The sequence below is a fragment of the Sebastes umbrosus genome, chromosome 4, assembly GCF_015220745.1.
Source record: "Sebastes umbrosus isolate fSebUmb1 chromosome 4, fSebUmb1.pri, whole genome shotgun sequence".
Taxonomy (NCBI): Eukaryota; Metazoa; Chordata; class Actinopteri; order Perciformes; family Sebastidae; genus Sebastes; species Sebastes umbrosus.
In genome coordinates, this window is record NC_051272.1 from 19,773,976 (window position 1) to 19,799,997 (window position 26,022).

General features: G+C 40.7%; 1 protein-coding gene across 2 annotated transcripts in view; it reads right to left on the reverse strand.

Annotated features, from left to right (window-relative positions):
• LOC119487150 (cGMP-inhibited 3',5'-cyclic phosphodiesterase A-like) overlaps positions 1 to 26,022 on the reverse strand; it is an 89,242-nt gene that overhangs the window by 12,913 nt on the left and 50,307 nt on the right. For both annotated transcript variants that reach the window (XM_037767813.1, XM_037767814.1), the window contains exons 3-5: positions 12,882 to 13,142; positions 10,356 to 10,513; positions 271 to 344 (exon numbers count right to left, since the gene is read on the reverse strand). In XM_037767813.1, coding sequence (XP_037623741.1) covers positions 271 to 344; positions 10,356 to 10,513; positions 12,882 to 13,142 — 493 coding nt within the window. The remainder of the gene's footprint in view (positions 1 to 270; positions 345 to 10,355; positions 10,514 to 12,881; positions 13,143 to 26,022) is intronic.

A 26,022-nucleotide genomic window follows, 5' to 3' on the forward strand; every position in this document is an offset into this window, starting at 1 on the left:
ACAAGAAACACTGGAAATGTCACACCACTACAGAAGTGATTAGTCGGGACAGTCATTTGTTTGTTTGGGGTTTTATGCAGCTGAACAGTAAGGAACATGCCTTTTTATTCTTTTGTTTTGAATATGTGTACTCTATATATTAGGCTCCTATAGCAGTACATTGTAATGGGCACAGGCATACAGTATATTAGTATAGTATATATTCACACAAACACTTTTACTATGAGGTAGTGTTGGTAATGATAGGAGGAAAGAAGACTGAGAGCATACCTGACCGTGGTATCCTGTCTCCCTTGTCTATAGACCCCTCCCCATGGCTCAGTCTGATGTATGGTCTCCCACAGCTGCAGACAAGAGGGGGTTAACACGTTAGAGATAAAGTGCAGGAAAGGGAAGTGTTTCATTTAACTCCATAGCGTATGTTGTAATGCTTTGGTATTTGCAGATGGTGCTGTGCTGCATCTTTGACTACTGCATATACATGTCAAGAACATGTTCAACCTCTATAAGACAACATACTGAAAGACTGTTAAATGTCAAAAAACGACACATTATCAGGGTCAATTTTATCCTCTGTTCAGACATTCACATACAAATATGTATTAAAACATCAAATGCTAGAATCTGTTTTGTAGTTTTAGCAGGATAAGATGAAATTTTAATCGGAGTGTCTATTTGCACCCAGGTGAGAATAGTCAATCGGAAGCTATTCAGCTATTTACACCTAGCCAAGCTACTTAATTTAACAATAGTTAGCTAGCCGAATGGCTTTCTGCCCTTTTGGCAGGATATTTAGTAGTAGTAGTAGTAGTAGTAGTAGTTGACTTGTTATTTTCAGTTTTCAGTCAGTTTGGTTAGGTTTTGGCAACAAAACTACATGGTTAGGTTTAGGAAAAATATACATCCAGTACATATACACATTCAGTATCTAATGTGTGCCCGGGTCTGGTTGGCTACGGACAACTCAGTGCTTGTCTCTACCATGCTACATTCACCCGGGTGTAAACAGCCACATTAGCTATTCCTCCCTGGGTGCAAATAATACTACTGGCTACTGACACCTGGGTGCAAAAAGCATCTGCCAATTTTAAATACTCTTGTGAGGTGTTTATCAGATTTCTATGTAGTTAGTTTTGTTTGGCAGAACAGATGGTTAAAAACCAAAATCAACAGAAAATGCTAAAATAAAAAACACCGGGGGACAAATGCAGAATAGTACTGTACATGTGTGTTTGTTTGCAGAAAGCAGAATGTGAAAGCCTTCGCTGTCTGTAGCCGCGCCAAAGAATTGGGAATAATGCCATTCCCTACATCTGTCTTTGATGTCGAATCAGTCGGCAGAAGTTGTCAAGAAAAAAAAAACTTAATGAGATTCCTACTGTGCTGTCCCCACATGAAACAGACGCTGTGCAGATGCTTCGAGAAGAATACTCATTAATGGAGTTAATGGATGCACACATTAACACAATGCAACGAGAATAAACAATGGAACAAACTGGAAACAGTTGCTGGTACTGGCGCTTTTGTAAATGACTCACTAGAAAAGTGAGCCCACCCTCTTTGAGCTTTATGACGAATCAGTGTCAGCCTCCCCGAGCTGCTCTCAACAGCTTTTCCATGTTTCTCCATTGAGGCCGATGTCAGGCTGGAGGTGGTTCCAATTAAAATACCTCTCCCTAAATGTTGTAAAACCTGCCTTCTCAGGGCAGGAAATGCCTGCCGTTAGAGCACGGTGTCACAGGGAGCACAAAGCCCCGTAGTGTGTCTATCTCCTTCTGATAAATTGTTTCTTGAACACTTTTGAGCTGCACCCAGCCCGCCTAATGGCCCCGAGGCCCCAACAAAGGCAGTCCTGTTGTGTTTGCGTGGCCAGGTTGGACCACGGTGTGTAATGCCTAGCAGGTGTGGAATATAAAATAGTTTGATAGTTTGGCGGGCGAACAGTTAGTATATTATTGTCAGGGGGGTCTGGGCAGGCAGCAGTGCTTGGCTTAAAAGGTTTACTTTTAATGAAAGTTGAAGAACTGGCAGACACTCGTCCTATTCTGCTAATGCAGCAGAATGGCCTCGGCTACCGACATCGAGCCTTCAGCACTGAATGTAAATAAGAAGGTTTTCCCCGGACGAATCTGTCAGTCATGTATCAAGTGACTCCGCTTTTATCACAAAAAGCCTCTTAAGCGTAGTTACAGTAGTTAGCACTGTAGTTACAGTAATTTAAATGTCCCAGTGAGATGTACCTACAGCATGAAGAGAAAATACACTTTCCTGTATGTTTTTGTTTCAACACTCTCTCAAAGAAATATATTTTTTTGCCTGATACTTTTGAGAAGAATAAAACTGCTGCCTGCAAATATGTTTGTTCCCGTGGTTTGGATAGATTTAGGCAACAAAAACATTTTGGAAATTTAGGAAAAAAGCATGGTTTCGGTTAGATATTGAAAAAAAAGTACTTTCTCGTGCGTCAAGTCACTGTGGAGTTTTTTATACTTTAACCAAAACCATAATTTTTCTCCAACCTTGACTAAGTGCTGTGAGTGCTTAAACACAACCATCAAGACATTAATGATACTGTTGTTGCTACAAGTGGTTACCCTATTTAACAAATTAAATATGTTGTCATTCAACGTTTTACGGATAGGTTTAGGGCCGCAACTAACTATTATATTATTTCAGTTGATCTGCTAATTACTTTTTTCGATTAAAGCTGAAGTAGATTGGAGCAAATATGATTAAAAAAAGTTGTTTTTATAAAACAGTCGCTATATCCTGACAGTAGTACATGAAACAGGTAACCTGAAAAAAATCATGTGCCTCTGTGTACTCCGGTGTCATCCCGTGCTCCTAACCGCATCTGCAAGATTTCACATACCGGAGGAAAACAAGCAGTAAGAGCTGATCTGGGATCTTCTGTCCATCTGCCGTCTATGAGAGCCGGCTGTCAATCACTCGCGAACTCCGACCAAACGGTCAAACTAGGCAGCGCTGATCAAATATGCATCAATTTTATGTTACAGTAATGCCTATATCTCGCCTCAAATGTTTTCAGAATCATCTTGTAGTACACGGTTTAGCTGTAAAATGAGAAAGTTTGTGACCTGTCAGCCAAACGCCGGTCACATGACCGGAGCACAGCCAATAGGAACGCTCTCTCTCTGAAATGACCTGTGATTGGCCAAAGTCTCCCGTCACCGTTTTTTCTAAACGTGCTTTTGCTGTCGTAAAATTAGTAGTTTATAAACATAATGTGTGGGACACAAGAATAATGCAAAGGTCAAAGGTCAAAATTGGTTTCTTGCCTTGCACATAATTTTAACAAATATAAATACAGCTAAGGTCAGTTGTCAAAGTCAATTGGGAGTGTTTCTCTGAAGTAGAAAAATGACTCCTGTTCTCATACCAAAGCACCATGGCATTCTCCAGAATAAACCTTCATCAAGTTAATTATCCTGCAATAGGAAATACTGTCGAAATTGTCTGCTTTTTCTGAGAACAGTCTCCTCCTTCCATGTTGCTTATCTTAATAGTTTGGAGCCATGCAATAAGCTCCGGCTGGCCTCTCCGCTGCAGTTTACTCCCAGTTTTTATACTCCGCCACTCGCAGCAGGTTGACGGATTACCGTTGGTTCAGAGCCCAAACGGACAGTGTCCAAGCCACGATAAACATAGCAGCCATTATTTCTGCTTCCAGTAATCTACCTACTCTCCAGCCAGATGACGTGAAGAAGATAACGGCATAGTGGCCGGGGCTGAGGGAAATGGAAGGTATTCAATCGCTCCCCTTTTTACCGGGTCCGTGTGATAAAAGAAGCTGATATTGTAGCTTTGAAGTTGGTGTTATTCCTTCTTAACAATGTACGTCACTGAAAGCTGACATGATGGAAAAAGGAGGGAGAAAAAAAAGAAGCCTAATGTCCTAATTAAGATTGTACAGATTTGATGATGGAGCAGAGAGAAGGCAATTGAAGCCATGTGTTCACTTTCTCTTTCCCTCTTCCCCAACCATTTCTGCCTCTCACTTTTCTGATGGGACTCATTACATATCAGGAATGATTATTGGTGTTTTGTTTGATCTGTGAATAAATTCATATGTTACTGTGTCTTGGCCAGCTCTCAAATGGAATAACAAATACACATTACAGTGCATAAATTACAAAAACACTCCCTCCTACTCCCCAAAACTTGTGATTGTTGTGTTAAAGCCCACTTGAGAGATGATGTTTTGGCAGGTTGCCGATTGCTAAGAGACCATCACAGGTTTCTCCTCAACAACAGCATGTAGACGTCAATATGGGCCCTGTTTAAGTTTAGCCTTAACCAGCTCTCTTTTTCATATTAAGCATCTGGAAAAGAGCCAGATGCACTGAAACAAAATGTAAATTAAGTGTTACTCCGAAGAGAGCTCTCTCAGCTGCAGTAAACCAAACCCAGAGACTCTCTGTACTCTCCAATTGTGTCTGTATAACCCCTGCCAGAAGAAGCAGCTGTGACAGTGTGTCTAAGTGTGTGTGTGTGTGTGTGTGTGTTAATTGTGAGGTTCTGGTGACTGGGGAGAGGCCCAGGTGTTTGTTTATACTCACACCACCATAAGTGGCCATAGCGGGGGCCTGCTGCTGGGCTGCTGGGCTGCTGGGCTGAGCTTTAAGAGAGACCAGGCGACGGGGCCTTTGTGTACAGAAGCTGCTCCGTGTGCTTACATTTACAGAACTTGTTCAAGTATCACGCTGTCATTGTGCAAACAGACCCAAACAGGCCACTGACAGACAAAGCCCACCACACTGTACTTTAGAGGGCTCGAGACGCAAAACAAAACAGTGTGCAGATGTTTTTTTACTCAGCGCAGTAAACAATATTATTTAGAACTGAAGGTTGGGTATACTGTAGTCACCAGATGTAGAGTTTTCTAGTATATTACTAGGGCTGTCTTGGTGAAGGAATTTACCCTGCGGTGATAATGATTGGCTCCACAGCATCCCACTGTTGATGTGGCATGCGGTATTATTGCAAGTTTTGTTTTTTTGCAAATTACTTTATTTTAGGGATGCACCGATACCAGATCGGATATCGGGCCGATGCAGACTCAAATAGTTGGATCGGGTATTGGTGACAATGGGGCCGATCTATTCAATTCAATTCTATATGTATATACCATAGTATATATTATATACTGTAATTTGAATTCCTCTATAGTTTTGACTAATTTGTTGTTCCATTAAAAAAGTTTACACCTGAATTGTAGTTCCTGTTAATTTTGAAGATTTTTTACCAAGTGGCTGGAGTACAATTTATTATTTTAATACAATTCAGTAAATTTTTATCTAGCCTAGATAGATAAATAAGTGTCTGTAAGTCTGTAAAATATCAGAGGCACAGCAGTCTTTGTTTTGTCATCATGATTAGTGCCAGGTCACGACCACTATGGAGATAAGTGATGTTAACTTTTAGTGTTTTTATCCTGCGTTTGCTTCGGTCGTATCGCATCTCCATGTCCCATGTTGGATTAAATTTGTGTTTTTTTTGTATTAACCTTCTTCTTTTTTTGTTGTGTAAATATTTTAACAAGTGTGTTATTTATTGATTGTTTATGACAGAATAAAAAAAAACTAAAACAAACCACTAGTTTTTTTTTTTTATCAACCAGCAGATACACAATGTGACAGTTATGTTGTTCACAGATACATAATGTGTGCTGAAGACTCCTCTCTGACCAAAATTACATAAAAGTGTGTAACCCTGTGATGAAATCTTATTTTCTCAACACATTTTATCTTTAATTGTTCAGTAACAGATTTGAATAAATAATTAAAAAACATAATTGTATCTCAGAATATAAGTGCTTTATCATTAGTATGAGTTATATGAGGATGTCACAAAGAGCTCTTTCAAAAGCATCTCTACAATTCAAAGAATATGTTTGCTATGAATCACTTAGAAGTTCACCCCTACAGCAGGCTAGATGGACAGATTGTATTTTATATATTTTGTTACTGATTTGATGACAACATACGATACATAGCCAAAAGTACATGGAAACTTGAACACAGTACTTGATCAAACACCTGAACGTGACCCATGTGATTGTTAAACATCTCATTCCAAAACATGAATCTGCTTTATATCGGCTTCCCACAAGATTTTGGAATCAGACTATTGGGATTTTCTCCCATTCAGCCACAAGAGCATCAGTTATGTTGGGCACTATGTTGGGAGATAAGTCTGCATTCATATTCATCCAAACAGAGTTTGGTGGGGTTAAGGTCTGGGCTTTGTGCAGGGAAACCTGTTTGTGCACGGGGGCACTGCCATGCTGAGACAGGAAATGGCTTTCTTCAAACTGTTGTCACAAAGTTGGAAGCAAACTATGGTCTAAATTATCACTGCATGTTGTAACAAATATGAGGAGGCAGCGGTGTCTACATACTTTTGGTCTTAGAGTGAATTTATGGAAGCAGTATTTTGTATATTAAACACACTGCAGTAGTTCTTGGAGCAGGTCAGATGTCTGCAGAAGAGTCGATTCATGTTCCATACACATTACTTTGACAATAGCTAAGATGAATACATTGTGCAGTTACTGTGTCACATGATCCGTCCGGATAGATGCAGCATGAGTATACTGTATATACAAGCTATACTCAGTACAATAAGCCAGTATCCTCCTTGACTTAGTCACCAACATAAACCCTTTGTACACCTGACCTGATTGGACAAACTAACCACCTCCTGCCCTGTGATTGGTCTTTGCTTCTAATTTACAAACTAAAAAAAACAAACAAAACATGACAACTCTTCTGGAAACATCAAATGTCTGCAAAACTATCCACCCATAATTCATTTCTAAATTAATCTGAAGCGGGAAATGGGCCATGCAGTTGCAGAGTCATGCCTCATTTTAAAGCGGCGTGTTAGTTGTTATCTAAAAGTTCACTGATTGGTCCAGTACAGTAAGTATGTGAGCGAGCTGATTTGAATCTCAAGTTCCAGACATAAAGCTTGTAGTGAAAACTAAGTAACTCATGAGATGTATTTTTTATTTTGGAAATAAAACTTCATGTATTAGAATGAAATATTTCTTAATACTAGCCTTAAATATAGAAAGGGAAAAACAAGATCTGTCTATTGTTGTTCTGTATTTCTGTACGTACACTTCCAAACAAATGCAACTGAACAACACGGAGATCATCATCTGTTGAATCTGTTTCCAGCGCGTCTTTGAGTCAGGCATCAGACATGACTTTCTGACATTCTTCTATTCATTAAGCTCCAGCTTCAGTTTAGAGATCTGACAAAAGTTCTTTTGCAATATTTGAAAAATAAACTAACTTTGTACAACAACACGTCACACATATATAGACAAACCTACACTACTGTATTAATGTCCCCCTAGTTTGCACACGACAAGCATCCGCGACGCTGCCTGGCAGCCCAGAGACGCAGTGAAGCGTCTGTATTTGCAGACAAACGCTGATCTCCATGAGAGGACTTTCATGCCCGTGACAGAAACTCAACAAGGGAGAAAGTGAATCAGGTAGATGAAACACGAAGAGACTCTTTCTTGTTGAGAGAGAGTTAATATTTTAACGACAGGGAGCATGTGCTGTCTGGTACCGCTTGTGCATCCGCATCATTGTATGCACGATAACTCATATTTAAGTATGTGCAGACATGCACAGCTGAAGATTTTCAAGCTGAATCTGAATCAAAAAGCATGAGCTGTACTAAGATTATCCAAACATAACGTCACAGTAATCACAACGTAATTGTAAGGAATGCAATCTCTGCACTGATCACAGTAAATTATGCTGAAATATTTCACTTAGTAATCATAACTACTCTAATAAATTAAGAACCTGTGTTTATTCTAGATTTAATGCCTCAATGTGATTTACTAGCAAAACAAAAGGCAGCAGAAACAAACCCAGTTATTTGTTTTGTTTTCAACATTGTTGAGTCGTGACATTTCTACTGATTCACTGCATGTGTATTAGTCCTGTCTGAACACAATGGGCCAGATTTTTCAACGGCTTTTGCAAAACAAAATGCATCCAAGCATAAACCCCAGCACACAAATACAGTACATGCTTTCATGCACACACAAACCCACTAATGCACACAAACACTCATCATCACTCACACACAGCCTGCAACCTTCTCTATCCCACATCTTTCCCCTAAAAATTATGCAAAATACATGTGTGTATGCATGTATATGTGAAAGATGAAGATGGAGTCATGTTTTTTTTTTCCTTCCTTGTTCTCTTTCTCTGTTTGTATCACATTTTGTACCGATTTATGATTTTATTGCAATAAAAGTATATGTGTTAAAAACCCCCACAAGAAATAAAAACGATATCACATGCATATAGAACCAAGATACTTCTGTGTTTCGTGCTATCTTTAGCGCAGTGTGCTGAGAGTTGATGTGAGTGTCTTAGTTATTCAGGTTAATGCGTTCGCCTTTGGGGCATATTTCCTTTCTGGCTCCCATGCACACACATCCTCTTCCGAACTGCTGCACCATTACTGTTCACTCACTCTGTCTTTGGTATAACTACAGCCACAGTGCTGGGAATAAACCTCTAAACCCTTCAGAGTGATGTGTCATACTGTGGTAGCCATTGTAAGAGTCCTCCTTTACCCTTTAAAACTCTGACGGCCTGCCGGCGGATCCAGATGCTATCCTGTCTTTCAGAGTTTGCTGTGGGAAGATACGGGTATCATATGAAACTAGAAAACCTAAGGAATCCACTCGTACGAACTGTGGTGAAGAGGAGGTTGTGTTGCTCTGGCTCTATCTATCTGGCGTGGAGAGGAGGTCGTGTTCTCAGGCTCTGTTTGGCAACGCCGGGAAGTTGCTTGACATCTCCCTGGATCCACCTTCTCACATATGTTCACATTATATGTATTATTTTTTTTTGTCATATGGATTGTCTACGTTGTATTTTCATTTTGCTGTTACTCTGTACACACGACATCTATTGCACACCCTTCTCTGTTGTTCTTCCATTTTTTTTCCCTGTTAAAAGGTCTTTTTTTGGTTACGTTTTTCCTTATCCGATGAGAGGGTCGCACTGTAAAGGACAGAGGGAGTCGTATCCTGAACAGATTGTAAAGCCCCCTGAGGAAAATTTGTGATTTGTGATTTTGGCAATACAAATAAAATTGACTTGAGTTGACTTGACTTGTCATAGTAGCATGTCGGGAAGATCGCTAAATAACGCTACTAAATTTTGGAGAGGAAAAACTGGAATGGTGATTTTCAAAGGGGTCCCTTGACTTCTGACCTCAAGATATGTGAATGAAACACATTTATACTGCAGATCCAATGAGCCCAATTGTATTCATGTGTGATGATGTTAGTCCCCAGAGTAGCCATTTCATTGTTGTGAGACAATTTTTAAAAATTTGACTTCATTGTATAAAATGACCTGTAGTGACCTCTAGGATAATCACAGCCTCTTGAAACTTTATAGTCACAAACTAGAGACCTAGGGCATTCAGAGGATGAGCTTTCCTAAGAGATTAACAATATGGGGGTTTCTGAGCAGTTTACACGACAGAAGTGCTTGCCATTCAATCGCTGAAAAATGCAATTCTTGCAGAAATCTCCAAATGTCAAAAGTTTCTGTCGCCAAATCACAGCATGGCTTTTTCTTTAGTATTCTTCAAGGTCTTGGTGTCTTAATGCGGTATTTCGGAGGGACTATTGATCATTTTGATCAATTCTCAAATGGTAAAAAAAGTCAAATTTAGCACCAAATCTGTGTAACAAATGGTATCAACCCAAAAATTGCTGCAACAATTTATGAGACATAATAGAGTATGGGAAAGACCATCATATATTTCTATCATGTTCTAAACCCTTATACACTTTCAATATTACATTTAATTGATTGATTCATTTATTAATACATTTTTAATTTTAATTAATGACTACAACAACTTCAGACACAGCGCTGAGCTGCATCTCAAATTAATCTACAGGTTCCCAGCTTTCAGATGATGTACACCACTTCTATGTGACATCTACTGTTGACTATTTATCTCCCCCTGAACATCCCCTGTCCCTTACACCTCTAAAGAGAGGGTGGAATGGTAAGGGGTTAAAGAATTCGTACCATAGTTGTATATACAGTACAATGTTGCACAGTAGGATCTAATTAGTATATTGAAATACAAAATTCAAGGCTTTGCAAACTTTTTCCATATAACTTCGTCTAAAGAAGGAAATAATAATACAAAAAATAATGTAAAAATGGAACTGCATTTGCTAAATCTGCAATTGGAGCACAAGTTAAAGTAGGTTTCTGAGGATAGGAGAGGTGTATGCTGTCATTCAGCTGTAGCTCAGGTACCTGCAGGTGAGTGCTTCATGGTAGGGTTTGATGCTGGCGCTGCGGTCCCTTCGGACGGGCCCGGGCTCGATGGTGGGCAGGCCAGTGGCGGAGGTGGTGGTGGTCCACGTGGAAGAGATCCTCCTCAGAAGACCAGGGTGGAGACTCCGCCTCAGACGCTGAACACACACAGGAAATATACAAACACAGTTAACACTACAGGAAAACCCTTCTCATCACTTTTTTTATAAATGAATAAAATTCTCACCCTTAAGTAACCGAAGGAATAATAATAAAACATGGCTGTAGTTGTGTTGGCTTTAAAAGTACTCCCACCTGTGAGATAAGGTTAATGCTAATTCGCTTTGTCTGTAGTCAAATTGATCATCCAGATGAGACAGTTGTTTTTCTTGAATCTGCCCAAGATGAAACAAATGATGCAGCTGATATAACCTGCAAAATCTTTCATGAGGCACGTTAATTTTTTCCTTCATTGGATCCAAAGAGAATCAACACTGACTGGAGGATACTGGCATGCAGCTGTGCCAACGATGCCCCTCATGGTTCATTATTAGATACAATGTCAGTATTGCGTTGCACAGACACATTTCATCATAGGGACTCTGCCTCTCATTCTCTCTGTAAGTCTTCCTTTGTTTCATTCTCTCAGTCTTTTTCTTTTATCTGTCTTTTCTTTGCTCCGTCTCTGGGATTCCCAGTGGTCTGTGCCCTTGTGACGCCTCCATCTGTTCGGTGCCATGCAGCAGCTTGGCACAGCAGCGCTAAACATGGCAGGCGTTCTCTCTCTCTCAGTCCTCTGCAGGGTGACCTAGTAAAGATCGCCTCAGAATCCTGAATGAGCCCATTCACAGCGAGGCGTCAGCGCAGGCACACACCGTCATACACGCCGTCGGTTTAGGTCACTTTAGTGGACATTTCACTGATTTCCAGTTACTCTGGAGGCAATACCATCAAAATTGCCTGATTTTAGCATGTGCTGAATTCAGTTGCAGATGAACCAATTTGTGAAGGCAAATGCATACAAACAAATACACACACATACCTACGAAAGAGCCATGCACAATCAGCACATACTATACTATATGTACACACACGACAAAGCACACTTAAGTAAACAAAACTGCAGATATGCAGATCCACAGAACCACACAACATCCTGTGTATGATGGTGTCATGATTAGAATAATGTATTACAAACATGTGTTGTATAGTGTATACTAAAATATGCATTTAACTCCTGATTTTGAAAGTGGAATAATGGTGCTATGGTATGATTTTGCAGCACCATAGCTGCGTTCTCTAATGAAAGCCCTGCAGACACACTCCAAAAGCAGAAACACACATGACAGACACACACACACACACACACATCACCATCGGCAACAGCTTGGCAAAAACCAGGCCATCCTCACAAAAAAAAAGAAAAGAGAAAGTACAGCTGATGCCTGCTGCTGTCAGTGTTGATTGAAGTCTATAACTGGACTTATCTCTATAACTGTTTTGATCAATTTAACTTCAACTATTTCCTAATTAGTTTTAGTTTGTTTGTTCATGTTTTTGTACAGTATGTGCTTCTAATGCAGTGGCTTTTTGCAGCACAGAGAACATGCCCCGTGTTGCACAGAAAATGGGGTTTCGGAAAAGGGCTTGAAAGGCATCAGCATGCACCACGATGGACATCAAACTCTTAGCCAGGAGGCAGAAAAGCAAGCGCAGGGCTTTCCACTCCCGCACACTAACCACCTTCACTCCTCCTGCTATTCTCCTGCAGTTAGAGCCGGGCACGTCGTCTCCGGGGAGTCTTAATGAGTGCAGCCTCACACGGCCGCTCCACGGGCGCAGTTTGTCTTAGCTACTTTTACAAAGTTCAGACGATGTAAAAACAAAAAAACACCTGTCAGCCAAGCGATCGGCTTGATGGCGTAGCAGCCATCGACCACACGCCAGCTACCAAGACAGCTGGGACAGGTATCTCCCTCAGATTTATAACAGGATCCATAATTGTGGTGGGGGGTCCAGTTTTGTTGACGCATACTCGTCCCTCTTTGTGACCTTTTGAGAGATGCGTTCACCTTCATGTTGCTTCTCCTCTTCTACTCACACACACTCTCACACACACACTCACACACACACTGTCTGGCTCTGCACATCTGTCATGTTGACACAGCTGTGGCTATGAAAGGGAGAACAGTGCTCGGAGCAGTAGACGCGCTCTATTTTTCTTCACTCAACTCTATGAAAATACACTCCTTCATTAGATGCTAAAAGCTCCGAGAGCAGGAAGCACTCATTAGCTGAAACACGGGCTAAAAGATTAACATGTGTGTGGAGCGCTGTGTGGCGTATAAATCATTTGGCCTTAATAAAGTGGACTGCATTTCCATCTAAGGAATATTTCAGTGGTTTCCAAAAAAAAAAGTTTTACGACTGACTTTTGATATTTGGGATGAAATATCTTCACTTTCATCTAGACTTCCTGCATATCTTACCAGTTACATGTAAATCATGACACATTTATGTCCTTACCTTATGGATGGATGTCTTCTCTCCTTTCTCCGGTCCCTCCTCGGAGTCGGAGAAGATGTAGGCATCGCTGGGGCTAAGCAGGAGGGCAGGGCGCGGCCGGTGCAGCGGCTGGAAGGTGAGCTGGGTGGTCAGCAGGTTGCTGACGGCCCGCAGTGAGGTGCAGGTGTTGGGGGGCAGAGAAGGGTCAGCCAGCAGGTCTGAAATCAGTCCGTGTGCCTCTCCCATCACTGCTATGTCCACCATGACGGTGGTGCCTGATGACTGTGGGGTGACAGAGGAAGGAGAAAATAAACATCACTGCTGCTGAGGCTAATGGGAGCTGATGCTAATTAATGGCTGGATGTGATATTATGCAGCTTCTCGGTGGCAGGCGTGAAGAGCAGGTGCGTAAACTATGTCAACAACTCCCGTGTGAGGACGTAATGTGGTTAACGGTGACATTGGCATCACTTGTGTTGTTTATCCTACAGAACTGGAAGTCAATCTACGCTGAAGTTATACAGCAGTTTTTGCATGAAGACAAACAGTTTTAACTCTTTTCTTGGTGGAAACAGACAAAGTGTATTTAGTCTAATACGATTGTTAAGTACAGTTCTGAGGTATTTGTACTTCAAGTTGCACTAATAAATATTTTTTTATATAAACAATGGGTCATATTACTTTTACCGTTTTTTCCATACACATGTGCTGGCTTGACTCAACTCGGTTTGACTCGGCACATCAGACCAGCACAGCATGAGTTTGCATCTCCATTACAATAGGGCTACCCGGTTGAAGGTGTGTGAGATGAACATTTAATTTCCTAAATATTCTTCACAGTAAAAGTCCCCCGTTATTTTGTTATTTAAAAGCTTTTATTACGAAGCAGCAAAATAAGGAAATGTTGGGGTTTTTATGTGTAATGTGACAGGTCTTGCCCATAGATAGAAACAGACAGAGAATTATAACTTGACTCTACATCTTCCCTCATCTCTACAGAGTGTTTTGGCATCTTTAGCTCATTGTTTTTGTTTTATTGTTTTGGCTCAGTCTCATCAGTGTTGTTTTCGCCTGCAGCAGAAAGCTGATAGCTCATTGTTAGATGTGTTTACAAGTGCAGTAGAGCACACTTCTGGCCAAATGCAACTACATTGATGATGCTGACTGTGGTTAGATATACACACTAAACACTGCTTTTTAGTCTGATATGAAGTTACTCTTAATATCATAGTATATAATAATATAACACAAATGGAGCCATTTCGCCTGCAGAACGAATACTTTCACTTTTGATACTGTTATAATTATTATTTTGCTGGTAATTATAAAAAAAAAATTCTTTACGTAACATTTTGAACGCAGTACTTGTAATGGAGTATTATTGCATTGCTGTATTGCTACTTTAACTTAAAGGTGCAGTGTGTAGGATTTGGCGACACAACCAACTTAAACCTCTCCCATGTGCAAAACGTGCAGGAGAACTACAGTGGCTGATGCGAAAACGCGAATATCCCTCTCTAGAGTCAGTGTTCGTTTGTCCGTTCTGGGCTACTGTAGAAATATGGCAGCTGACACCGTGATGAGGACCCGCTCCGTATGTAGATATAAACGGCTCATTCTAAGGTAACGAAAACACAATTCTTATTTTCAGGTGATTATACACTAAAGAAAACATACTTATTAATATTATATTCCATTTCTGCCAAAAGATCCCCCTAAATGCTACAGTACAAACTGTTCCTTTATGTAAGAGATCTGAATACGTCTTTCACCACTAGTCTTTCTTTACTATAAAACATTATATCACAGCAACAGCTACGGCTGATACAACAAAGACTGATTTGAAAACACAGTCTGCATTCAAAAATGATGTGGAGCAATTGTCCAGCAGTTTACAGAGAAGGTATTATATGAGGACACAGCCATAACCAAATCATGTTTCAAAAGTGCAAAGGGAAAAACAAACATGGCACAAAGTACAACAAATGATACCTATAAACAGTACCCAAACACAACAATATGAAAGTAAGAAAACAATAGACAATTTACTTTGGACCACTACCATAGGGCATATATTCAATCACAGTGCCGGACTGAGATTCTGCCAAGCTTTGTAAAGTGTATTATAAGTGTTGCATCACACGCACGTGCACACTTACATCCACTCACACATCAAAGACTTTACTTTCCACCTTATATGGCTCCTTTTAGCTCAGAGACAGCAAAAACGTGAGGAGGAGTTGACAGCCTTTTAGATGAAAGTAAAAGAACAACAACATGAGGTTCAGAAACAGCTGTGCAATACATAATGAATGGACTCATTAGCAAAGTCTCAGCTAGTATCCAACCTTTGACTTCCTCACTCCTGACCCCTCAGATGGCCAACAGCCATCGTCTGTTTCTGCCGGTCTGCTTTGAATGCACCAGCCTTGTGTGAGCCTCCTTGTTTTTGCAGGGTAAAGGGAAAAGTTCACAACCCACTCTTAATTGCTGAGCCTAGAGCAGTTGAACAACCACAACTAAACACAGGTCAGATCTTGGCTGCCAACAAATTTATCTAATAAGCTCAGGAGTTGCATTTTTCCCCAAAGAATGTTATCTGATTTTTCTCCCCCGACGTCCCATTCACTTTGACACCAGCTGCCAGGCACCCTGAATTATTCTGTTTACACTGGCTAAGTGGCAAGAGGTTGACCTGAACAACACGTGTGAACACCTTTCATTCGCCTCGACTTGTGGGAACAGCGAAGAATTCACATTTCATTTTCCTAGTCGTATCAGATAAGTCACTGTATTTATGCAGTTTTTTCTATTGGTCTGCAAAAGGACAAAAGCCATGTGTTCAGCGGGTGTGAGGGCATTCCTGCACACGTGATGATCCACACATTTATTGACAAATCTGACACATGGTCAGCACTGGGAGCAAGTTAATCTCTTTTAAAGACAAGGAGACGTCCTGTGGGACGGCTGATGGAATGTTTCTGGACAGACCACTATTGTACTCCTCTCCTCTACATCTTCTCTTCTTCTTCTCCTCCCTCTCCTCTTTCCTATATTCTGCCTTAATGCCTGCTGTGAGGACGAGATGTAAACACCTGTCTCTCAGCTCATTTGCAGGCTGATTTAGGGGTTTGCTACAGAGGGGGTTTCAGAAGAATATAGCTGCTGGAGAACATCTGTCTGGTCTCAGCATCTCCAAACACGCATGCGGGCAAGCACAAACAACTTGTGTGCGTCTTCTACAACTTTAAAGGGAACCTATTATGCTTTTGTACTTAATGTGTTATAGGCCAAAGGGAGTTACTCTTCCACATAGAAACACTGATCCTGAACTGCCTGAAACGCCTTGCTTGAAGTCCTGCCCTTTCTTCTGTCACGTGGTGATGTCACCAAGTAACACATTTACATAATACCTGCCTAGCGGCAAGTAGGGGAGGGAAAAAAAATAGATTCACCTCTGTAATACTGATTTTTTTTTTTTTTTTTACGATTTTGAAATCAAATTTTTTAATGCCAGAATCTATATATTTGCTTCATTTGAGTCTATGCAGAGGTAAAAGCTAGTTACCGCTTTTATTGTTGTAATCTGAGTAACGTGACGTCATATACGTTCCGTCCGTTCTTCAACCAAAACAAACCAGCCGACCGCCGCGAGCCAAAACGGCGGAAAAAATCTTTGCCTATTGCGTTACCTCTAGCACGTCAGGGCTGTAGGGAGCTGAACATTAGTATGACATCACAGTTAAAGGGGCAGGACAAAAGATTCTTGTGTTTTCGGCTATGAAGCAAATCATTTCAATGCCAAAATTCAGTGGCATCCCCCTAAATCTATATGACGTAGTATTTCTTGCCATACAAGGTGTTTAAAAAGTGTTTTTAAAGTATATGCGATATGTTGCACGTTGAATACCCAGGGAGTTTCCGCATAAATACGACCTGCACCCTCACATATTAAATCCAAAGTGGTAAACACTACACATACAGTAAAGTATGGGAACACTTTGGGTTTCACACACTGCAGGAAAAGCAGAGCTAGACATCATGGCTAAAGCTGCATGCTAACTCTGTCACGGACAGGAAACGTTATTGTATCGTAACATTAAGCCAACTGTCACTCTCATCTCCGTGGTCAAATCAGCCGACGCTACAACAGTAGAGCACCCATATACTGACATTCAACTTAAATGCATTCAAACGGCCCTGATGGAGCTGACCATGGATGTTTAAAGAGACCGGACCTGATGGAAGAGCTAGCATGGCTAGACTTGGCGAAGTTAACGCAAGTATACTCGTGTGACTACGTCCAATTTTCAAAATAAGGTGTTAACAACGGGAACTCTATATACAACATACATACATACAGTATATGGAAATAAGATTGATTGGGTTACATTCACCAGAAGTATAAAACATGACATGTCCCTTATACATTAAAAAGAAAATACCACTAATTTGTGAGGGACATGTCTTTATTCTTTGATTTTTGGGTTGCTGGAATTTTTTTTTATAATTAATGCCTGACAATGACTGATATATTTGACTTCAGGACATCTCTGACTACATACATGCTGAAAATCAAACATGTATACTGTATTAATTTAGATATTTTCCAAATTAAAAGTCCCTAGAAGTGTACGATTCAAATTTTTCCCATGGTCTAGTGTTTAAAAAGTTAACAAAAATCGCAATAAATCGTAATATCGAATTGCAATACTTAAAATCGCAATACACATTGAATCGGCACCCAAGTATCGTGATAGTATCGAATCGGGAGAGCCCTAGTGGCTAGTTTGTTACGCCCTCAAACAAAGCTAGTTAGGGCGGAGCTGGAGCGTTGTCTGAAGAGTTTGGTTCGGTTGACCAATCAGGACAGAGGGCCAGCTGACCAATCAGAGCGTTTCAGACAGAGCGAGTGAAAAGAGGTGCTGCAGCACAGTCGGTATGAGAAAAATAAAGCGTTTTTTGAACATTAAAGCATGTTAACATGTTCTAGTAGAAACCCCAAATACATGTATGATCCTGAAAATGAGCATAATAGCTCAACACAAATCGCAAGTAAAAACAAGCGTTGCAGAGACTAAGACACACAAATATACGGTGACATTCATCATCCTGAGCGTGTGCACCCAGTTAAACACATTTTGCAAGGAGGATGAGAATTGCGTCACTAAACTTGACTACCTAAAATAATGGACCTGAGTGGCCATAAAAAAAAGGAGGGAATGATGAATGTGCTCAGTTTGGTTTTGCACTGGGAGCAAGCCACTTAGTGCCCAAAGCCTGACATGAAAAATAAAGTGTGGTGAAAGGCTCCAGGTGCATGGGTAGGTATTTGAGATTTGGGGACACAGTGGGGATTCTTGCTTCCACTGAATTTGTACTATTCTTATTGACCTGAAAAAATGGCAATACCTGCTCTGCTACAAAAAAACAAGGCAACATCTTGCTGCAATATAAAGAGTGTGCTGTTAAAATCCTCTCTACAGAGTGATTGTGAGACGAGGAGTAAGAGTGTTTTGACTACAGAGAATAAAGAATGTGAAGTCCTGACCATCCCTGGCGCGAGTTGTGTATTGGCTGGAAAACATGTCCTGATGTTCCTAATCTTCCAACAATCTACAAACTAAAACTTAAGAATCATCAATGGACATCCTGTAGCAGATCGAATTGTGAGTAAGTTACATAATATCACAAGGTTATATAAGCACTTCCTGTCAGGTTAGATGATCAGTTTCATTCATCAGCCACAGCCACTTCTGTAACAGCCGGCTTCAGATCTCATACGAGCCCCACACAGTGACCCTCCGTCTGGGGAAAAAGCACTGAGAGTATCATAGAAAAAAGCTTTTAGACAGATGTTATGATGGAGCTTTTCAAAATTCTTAATATTTTTCTGAAAGCACCACGATGGATGTTCTTTCCTTGGTCACATCTGCAGTATTTGTTATAAATGCTGTAATTAAAATCAACGTATTTTAATGTTCCAGTGAGGCTGTATACTATATGCGTTTAATAAATTATTTTTCTAAACGGTTCCCTAAGCTTGCATGACTTACACCACATTCATAGTAACACACATTCACATCTGGGAACTGTCAACAACCGTCTACCACACTGGCTCACACTCCTCTCTGTAGAGCTTTCTCTGATAAATACACCCTTCAGAGAGTTGTATGTGTGGAGGACATAACTACTTTAAATTACAGAGAAGAAAAGACAAAGGTTACCCCTTTGATCATCGAAACAACAGCTTCCTCGGTTTGAAAATGACTCATCATTTCTCTGTTTCCAAGTGAGATGGATCAATCTTTCTTTTTAAAGGAAGCATACACACAGTCGGTGGCCATGAAAAAAGCTCGCAGCAGCACGTTGGGAGAGCGACAAACTGACAACACCTCATCTGGATCACTGGATAAACTGCTCTACAGCAATTTACACTGGATTTTGGAGTTTGATTTGGGGATTATTGTAACAAATGCTGTTACTTTTGGACAGTGAAAACAACTATGACCTACTGTCCTGACCAAGCAACACTAAGAAGGTGTTAGGTATAGTTTGACATTTTGGGAAAATACACTTATTCACTTTCTTGCCAAGAGTTAGATAAGAAGATTGACACAGTACCACTCTCATGTCTCATGTCGATAAATATGAAGCAGCAGCCGGTTAGTTTAGCACAATGACAGTAAACAGTTGGTAATAGATAGCCTGGCTCTGTCCAAAGGCAGCAAAAACTGCCTACCAGCACCCCTAAAGCTCACTAATTAAGTAAGTTAGTTATATCTTGTTCGAAAACCAAATTGAGGTATTTCCAAAAATGTTGCTTCAAAGTGGCAATAGACATTTTTTTTTGCTTTAAAGATACAGTGTGTAGCATTTAGCGACATATTGTGTTGTGGTTGCAGATTGCAACCAACTGAGTACCCCTTCACTCACTCCTCCCTTTCCAAGAATGCGTTAACGTGAGCCGCTGAGTGCAAAACTGTGGTTATGCCGTTTGCCTCCCCGTCCTTACCGTAATAACGCCACTTTAGGAGAAACGGAAGTCAGATGGCGGCTGGCGGTACCACGGGTTTACACTCCGCGTCTCACGTTACCGCAGTTTCACAAGCGTATCAGAGAACTACAGTGAACTTCAGGTAATGTAAAAACGTGAAAGGCTCTCTCTAGAGCCAGTGATTGGTTTGTCCATTCTGGGCTACTGTAGAAACATGGCGGAGCAACATGGCGGACTCCGTGAAGAGGACACGCTCCCTATGTAGATATGAAGGGCTCATTCTAAGCTAACGAAAACACAACAATTCTTAGTTTCAGGTGATTATACACCAATGAAAACATAGTTATGAATATTATATTCTATTTCTGCTAATAGATCCCCCGATATGTTACATGCTGTTCATTTAACTTATCATTATGAAATAAATGTTGATTACATAACGTACTGTATTGGCCATAGAATAATGACACCATCTACGTTTAGATTGGTTCCCTATAAGCCTCACTTTCACTATGCAATTCTGTCCACTGGGTACGATCTCCCGGGATAATGAAGGCTTGATTTATGGCACAAAGGAAGTGTATCAAGCATTGTGCAACCAAAACAGGAAGAGCATAGCGCTTTGTTAGCTATCCCCAGAGTGTCATTGTAAGTTCTTTGCAGCTCCTATCCCTATAGCGGAAATGGTGGACGGTGGAACAACCGCAGTAACTGTGGATAACAAAATGCAGTGTGTCCTGTGTTGTTGGTATTTGCTAGACTCTGAGGAAAACGGAAAGCGATCCGGTTGTCTTTGGGACAGCGGTGCCAATAATAACACCACTTTAAGTAAATGAAACAACATACAACGCTAGTGCTGCACCCTAGCCTATGGGCCGATGTTCTTATGGAAGGAAAAGTGAATGATGATTACAATTTCATAGCAGTTAATACATTTCTCAAGGGCACCTTAACAGTTGGGTCAATTAGAGAAATATTTATTCCATTTTTAATACTTTGGAGCCTATTTTTGTGCCGTTGCGGATTAACTGTGGTGACCTTGTGCTATTCAAAAAGTAATATTTTTGGAGCATGTGGATTGTTTCCTGCTTGCAGCCATTTGGTACTTTAGTGGCTGGCCAATCTTTTGCATTTCTTTTTTGCCAATCTTATGCAGGAAGCTCACTGATTTTAAAAGTTCTGACTGATGCCAGCCTTGACACACCCACTGATCCTCCTAATCCGGCCACTCTGCCAGCACCTCTGGTCACAAATATACCACAAATCTGCGTGATATTTGGTCACAAGCCCCCAGCGTTTGTTGACATGCTACATTTGATAAAGCTGACTACCAGCATCAACAAACAGTTTTTATGACTCCCCAACAAGCCGAGCCATCTACTAAACCATGCATGAACATTCTGTTATGACATTTTACTATGAATAACAACAGTGTGCATGATCAATGGTCTTAATTGCCTGTGTGAGCACAGTTTGGAACAGTACGTCAATAGACATGCCATAGATTAACACCCGCTACAGCAGTTCATGTAAACCAAAGCGAGGGCCAGTCAAAACAAACCAGCAATCACTCCTGAAAAGTGAAAAGCTGTTTGTCCACACAGCGTCTCTGTACTCAAGGCCCTGCTCTGCTCTATGTGCAGCTTTGGTCGCAGCAAAGACTCATCAAATAATATCTGCAAATAACTCTTAGTGCTGGTTTATGCCTCATTTCCACATACGTATGCGAGTCAACCGGAAGTTCATTCATTCCTATGGGAACCTCCGTGATCTCCCGTTTGCAAAACTCTTCCTTCCTTTTTTTTTGGGGGGGGGGCGGGTTGGGGCGTAATTTGCCTTGAGTACGTTGACATTTTTTTTACTTTGGCGGCTTTAGTTTTGTGAACTGTTTTGTTAAAAGACGTATGAACCACTATGCATGCACTCTATGTTACACAGATAAAATGCTACCTATGTTAGCTAGATATGCCGTCGAACTTTCACTTTCACTTTTCACAAAAAATATATAAATGTGACTCATCTAGACTTGATGGCGAAAAACAGAAAGTAACTCACACGTTATTGTCACGCAAATCCGTTTTAACGGCAATCATTTCTTTAACGCATTAACGGAACTTGCGATTTTTAGGTTGTAGCGGGCTCAGTTTTAAAGCTAGAGTGAAGATACCGGTATAATGTGAAACTAGAAAACCTAAGGAATCCATGTTATTCTAGCTTGTCGTGAAGGAGGCTACATAACACTCCAAACTTATGCCAAATTTTAGTGAGGAAAAACTGTCATGGCCATTTTCAAAGGGGTTCCCTTGACCTCTGACCTTAAGATATGTGAATGAAAATGGGTTCTATGGGTACCCACAAGTCTCCCCTTTACAGACATGCCCACTTTATGATAATCACATGCAGTTTGGGGCAAGTCATAGTCAAGTCAGCACACTGACACACTGACAGCTGTTGTTGCCTGTTGGGCTGCAGTTTGCCATGTTATGATTTGAGCATATATTTATGCTAAATGCAGTACCTGTGAGGGTTTCTGGACAATATGTGTCATTGTTTTGTATTATTAATTGAGTTCCAATAATAAATATATACATACATTTGCATAAAGCATATTTGCCCACTCCCATGTTGATAAGAGTATGAAATACTTGACAATTCTCCCTTTAAGTTACATTTTGAACAGATAAGAAATGTGTGATTAATTTGTGATTAATCTCGATTAACTATGGACAAACATACGATTAATCGCGATTAAATATTTTATTTGATTGACAGCCCTCATAAAATCACTGTTTTACACCTATATAGTAACTTCTCTCCCATATCTGCAGTGGCGTTTCTATCCATCTGTAAAGAGATGTATATCATGGCGCTGAACACGAGGGGGCGTAATCCGTATAATATACGGATTTACGAACACAAAACAAAACTGTGTGGAAATGAGGCTTTTGACTCGATATTGTAGCAGATCGATGGAGTGAGGGTCATCGACTCGAAACATTTAATTCAAAAGCTTTTGATGAATTACTAACTCATACCACACCTGTTCATGATATATCTAAAAACATATACAAATGATTTGCTAAATGCTGGTATGCATACATGCATGTACAATATTTGCACAAAAGGTACTTTTTTTATGTGAAACATCACACATTACAAACAACGTCATAGACATCAAGTGTTGCAACAACACTCAGCAATTGCAATATGATGGTTCGTGTTCCTGCTGTGTCCACATGTTTTTGCCAACAACTCTGCCGAAGACAGATGAAGTGCATTTGGAGCAACAAACAAAACGCTGATCCTTCTGTCTAATTGTGATTATTAATGTGATACACAGACAGAGGGGTCACATTTTTGCAATTTCTGAGAGGGTCCACTTAATGCACTTTTAACCCCTCGGCTCCCTCATCTAAACATACAGTGCTCTTAGCCTCCAGTAAAATACCAGTGATATGTGGGTCATCTTAAAATTGTGCAATGGTGAGAATATAATGCATCCCAGCGGAGAGCTAGAGACTGGACAAATGCCTCCGGGGCCTCTTGGAGAATGAGAGGTATTTGTTTCTCTTAGTAAACACATTGCAATAATGTAAGCAACTCTCATAAAGCACACAGATACACACACACTGCGCTGCTTATTTTGCAATTAACCCCCGCCCCCATACAAACCCTCACACTCTGAGAAATACAGGAATGTGCTGAGCAAGAAGCTGGGGAATATATAATATAAAAAAAAAATACTTCAGTGAGTCCGTTATTTTTTCTCAGGTTGATTTCATTTACACAGAACTCCCTGCATGTTTGAAAAATCATTACCGTGCAGTTTTCTGTTTCAGTGGCGGTGCAGTTAGTGTAATGGCCCTGATTACATCTGTCGAGATGGATTAGCTGAAAAGGAGCCTCGGAGATGCTGATGTTCTCCACTTAAAATAACAGAGCAGTGATACAGTGTGAATCACAGCAGAACCGTAACACAAAACTCCACTGAGACACTCCTTGCTCCCTGCCTCTGCTCCTACAGCCAAAGCTACGCCCAGCAGCGCTGCACTTCCCACTTCCCAACCAAACCCACACCGCGACCCCACTCCCCTCACAACCCCCTCCGACAGCTCAGACCGAAGCCATGCTGAGCCAGGTCCTCGGCTGCAGCCAGGATACAATTACACGCTATTACATATTTTATTAAAAGGGGGTGTGCTGGGGGATGTGGGGGGTATTAAAACAAAACAAAAAATAATAACTGCCTCATTAAAGATTTACTGGGAAAGGTCAAGCCAATTGACCCCTAACATGCAGCCATCTCATCTCCAAGGAGAAGCTTGTTTTTCCTTGCACATATTTCAGGGTGTTTGATTCCAACAAAGGAGCCAAGTAAGATTAAAAAACAGAGCAGACAGACCGGTAGAGGCAGAAGCAAGCAAGAAATGCTGGCATAAAGGACAGGGCAAACAAAAGAGATGCATGAGGTAAAACAGATGGATTATGCTCAAGGATTTACCACACGGTACAAGTGGTTAAACATATATCCATCATCAGCACAGCAGCGGGCACAGTCACAAGTTTTTAACTAACTGAATAGGCATGCTATAAATAAAATTAAAATGTCATTATATTCCTCACTTTCTTTCTCAGGTGTTTTACTGTTGCACGTCATAAAAAGTTGGAGCTTGAAAACTGTTAATGCCTCTGTATGATTTTTGGCAGATCCAATTACTTCAAGGGATGTAAGAAAATAATGATACACATGAGTATCCCGATATTATGTTGTGCAATACTGTATAGATTCTCCAAAACACGGCATTGATTTTTAATTAACCTTTTAACAATCTGATGGCACGCGGTCCGGACCGGCCGCTATTCAATCTTTTTGAGGTTGTAGCGAGCTCAGTTTTTAAGCTAGATGGAAGTTTGCATCATATGAAACTAGAAAAACAAAGGAATTCATTGGTACCAACCATGTCATGCTAGCTTGTGGCGAAGGAGGCTAAATAATACTCCAAACTTGTGCTAAATTTTGACGAGGTCAAACTGCCTCTGACCTCAAGATATGTGAATGGGTACCCACGAGTCTCCCCTTTACAGACATGCCCATTTTATGATAATCACATGCAGTGTGGGGCAAAAGTCATGCAGTTTTTTGCATGCAGTATAAATGTGTTATTTGCGCCTTTTCTAAAATGATGTATTGCTGGTGTGTTCTTTATAGTATGACTTAAGTTTTCCAAAAATGAAATAAAAAAAATTGCAATATATCACCTTGCTTACAGTATCGCAATATATCACAATATGTTGAATCATTACCCCAGTATCATGATACGTAACATATCGCCAGATTCTTGCCAATACATAGCCCTAAGTACTTCCCAGGTTGAGGACATGTCAAAAATGTAGTTAGTTTAATGTTTTCAGCGTTAAATGTTGTCTTAGAAGAAAAGGACCCAATTTAATGAGAAAATACTCTACAAGACTGTCGTGATGGGACCAAGCAGAAAAAATGACCAGTGACCTTTTACAACCCCCAAACCCAGCAGTTTAAGAAACGCTGATCTCAAGTGTTTGAAGTGCTCACAGTGACTTTGAGAAATCTTCAATATGACTGCAATGTCATGGCTCGTCTGCCTCACAGACCGCTCTTCCAGCCTTTCTGTAATTTAGAATAACAGTCACAAGATCTGGGGCCTACAAACACTCTTTTCTCCGATAATCTCCCCGGGTAATGTTCCAAAACCAATGTGTTTTCAAGTCGAATACAAATATTTAAATAGCTCTTTCCATACATAACTTCACTGTCAATTCCTAAGCTAAAACATCCACCAAAAAAAAACGTGGTTTGGAAAATGAGCCTGCTAATGTGTGCATGTTGGCGACTAGGACAAAGCGGAGATCAATCAAACGCTCTGGTCACTGGCTAAAGAGCAGAGTGTGTGATTTACACACTCTACGAGGTGCCATGAAGCGCTACCAGCCTCTCTGACCAACAACCTGGTCCAGGAGAGCAGAGCCAAGGGAAAATAGCCACGAGATGGAGAGGGATGCCAACATAAGCCTCGACTTCTTACACGTCTTGTCAGTCGCTGGACTATTACAGGATTCCACTGACGAACGCAGAGCACCAGTCCAAATAAAAAAAAAGACTGAACTGACCACTGAGTCTAAATGGCA